This window comes from Palaemon carinicauda, chromosome 16 (assembly GCF_036898095.1).
Source record: "Palaemon carinicauda isolate YSFRI2023 chromosome 16, ASM3689809v2, whole genome shotgun sequence".
Taxonomy (NCBI): domain Eukaryota; kingdom Metazoa; phylum Arthropoda; class Malacostraca; order Decapoda; family Palaemonidae; genus Palaemon; species Palaemon carinicauda.
In genome coordinates this window covers 69,151,148-69,153,929 of record NC_090740.1, presented here as the reverse complement: position 1 = coordinate 69,153,929, position 2,782 = coordinate 69,151,148, and the positions used below count along the sequence as shown (strand labels likewise).

At 33.0% G+C, this 2,782-nt stretch overlaps 1 protein-coding gene across 1 annotated transcript in view; it reads left to right on the top strand.

Moving 5' to 3' along the window:
• The window catches only part of LOC137655763 (tRNA (adenine(37)-N6)-methyltransferase), a 329,883-nt gene extending 329,309 nt beyond the window's left edge, over positions 1-574 (top strand). The window contains exon 7 of the mRNA XM_068389875.1: positions 192-574. Coding sequence (XP_068245976.1) covers positions 192-414 — 223 coding nt within the window. The 3' untranslated portion in view covers positions 415-574. The remainder of the gene's footprint in view (positions 1-191) is intronic.
• The last annotated feature ends 2,208 nt before the right edge of the window (positions 575-2,782 follow it).

Genomic DNA, 2,782 nt, shown 5'->3' with positions numbered 1-2,782 from the left:
AATTGAATAGTTTTCATGTCCATCCATAAAATTACCTTCTTTTAGACATTTAGAATAAATACATAGAGCAAAGACTGGAATATACTGAATTATACATCTGAAGGATGACAAAGTTAAGAGTTTTCGTAAGAGACAGTGCGATGATAGGTGAAACAACTTCACATAATACTAACTTCCATAGTGTATTTCAGATTGGAGTACCTTAGAAGTCATGAAGAGTTACAGACAGCAATATATAACATCCTACAAGAAGATCCACGCTCTTCATATCGAAGGACGAAATGTGGTTCCAGTTTATATTATTTCACTGTTGACACTGCACATGTTACAGTTTGGTTTGATGGACAAACTGCAGAAGTACTGAGGGTCAAACCACTACGGGGTTGTAAAACTCTTGTTCAAAAGGAAAAGTAATGTGGCATAGAAACAACTGCTTTACATAGTTTCATATAAGAAATTTTAATATTTATTGTTACAGTTTTAAAGTTTTATTATTTTTTTTATTACAGTATAGATTTTTGTCTAGTTAATTTTGAATTTTGTGAAAATTTTCAAAGTAAATTATTTTTTTAAACTAGTTTTTTATTCCGTTCCTTTAGATTTCTGTAATTGTATTTTTCATGTATTGTACCCACAAATGCTTTAGTTGTTTTATGCTATATGGTTCTCTTCATGTCATGTCATAATTGGTATTATCAGTGTTGTCTTGTACTTTATGGTATTATTGTCTTATGTACTTCATCTTGATCATGTGGTGTTATGTATTATGAATATAATGACCTTATTCTGGAATTGCTCAAATATTTACGGTTTAATGCATTCCTTTTAAGATTTTGAGTGAGTTGATAGCATGTGATTTTGGCTTCCACCCCTCAGGTTATACCTCATCTAAAGTGCAACATCAAGTTAATAGCTGCCAATTCCTGATACACTTGAGTAGTATTGGGTTTGCGGATTTAGGTAAATAGTCAATGTTACTTAATCATATTATTGTAGATCAACAGACCCCATGGATGTAGTTTTGAAGTTTAGCTGTTCAGTTTCTGACTGGCCAGAAAATAGATAGAGAAATGTTTTTTCTACATGGAAATTGTTGAGATTTAAGAATAGAAGCATATGTTGTTATTCCTATGAAGCATTTCTTTATTTATGGTCTGAAACAAATTATATGGGCAATAAAGTTAACTTTTTTAATGTAATTTTCTGAAGGGAAAAAATCTTGTTTTGATTACTTCTACTTAGATTAGTATATCTAGAAATTCTAAGGATATATGAAGAAAAGTTCAGAAGTCATCAAAACATTTTTTTATTTAATATTCCTTAAGGTATCATTATGAACTCTTGTACATATTCTTTGATGTTTCATGTGTGAATTCTAAAACAATTAATTAATTGATTTCTATTCCTTTGATGCATTTTACTCTACAGAAAGAAAAATAGAAACATTTCCTTCTGTATAGTCTTAATAAGGAATCTGTCCTCATTTCACACTATTCTGTACTTTTCAATGCTGGAACATTTGTTTCAGTAAAAAATTTTCAAATTTTCATAAAGCTTAGAAGATGTAGAAATCCTTGCTCCTTGAAGATTTGGAAAGCTTGAATTTGATTTTAGGCTAAAGAAGAGAATGAAAATAAAATATTCATATGCAAAGTCCTTTAATTTTCACATCTAAGGATAAGAATTGGTTGTTTCATAATATTGATCTCTATTTTGTTCCCTACTTGTTTTCCTTACTATACAATATTTTTAGCTCTTATTTTTTCTGTGCAATTTCTGCTCTGATTTATTGCATTCATATAACAAAGCCACTGTCAAACACACATGAGGAGTGTAAATATCCTTTGATTAAAGTTCCCCATCTCTTCACTTGATGTTTTAACTAGTTTCATGCGTTCTAGAGCTTGTTGGCGAAGAATTTTATTTTAGTTGCACAATTTCTTGATCTAGTGTTCATGTTGACTCATGGTAGTTTTGGATGCCATTAATTTTAAAGAGATGTTTTTTGGAGTGCACTAATTACCAGCAAGTTACTGTGTATAGCATAGCGAGTATTGTATGTTGTAGTTAAACCACAGTGAGGAATACCTGCACCATATCTTTGTTTCGTTTTTATATGTTCAGATAAAAGGACTTCCAATCTGGCTAACTCATACTTCTCGTAGTCTGTAGAGCAATTCAATGTTAGGAAACACAGTTTTTGCATGTATGTAAGCAAAGAAAATTTTCTTTTAAGAGATAAATTTCATTTATTCCTATGCAGATACAAACTTCTGAGTCATTTGAATGGGTTACTCCTTGTCCCGTTTTCTTCGCCCAGACAATCAGAAGAAAAATGGCTGGATTGCATCATAATACAGTTGCTAGGCAACCCCAGTGCATGGCTTACCATCGCATGACACACTCCACTACCCTTCTGGTTGCCACGTTGAGAGGAAGTATCATTTCCCCTCTATAATCAACACACCCTCATTTACCACGCATACCCTTGTAGTTTTTAGTGCTTGGGCCTTGTGTGCTTCTTTATTATTTACTGTCACTTGCGTTACTATCATTATCTGTGAGTTACGAGTGTATGCAATTATGGCTAGTAAGCCTAATGTCGTGCCTTCATGCTCTGGCCATGATGGACATCTCTGTGCTACCTTTATGAGTCAGGTAGATGTTCATCTGCATCCGGTTTGCTCCCCTTGCCGTAATAAGAGATGTTCAATGGAATCACCATGTGAGTATTGTAGGGAGCGACCATCCTCCCAGTGGGAGAAATATTGTTCTCGTCACA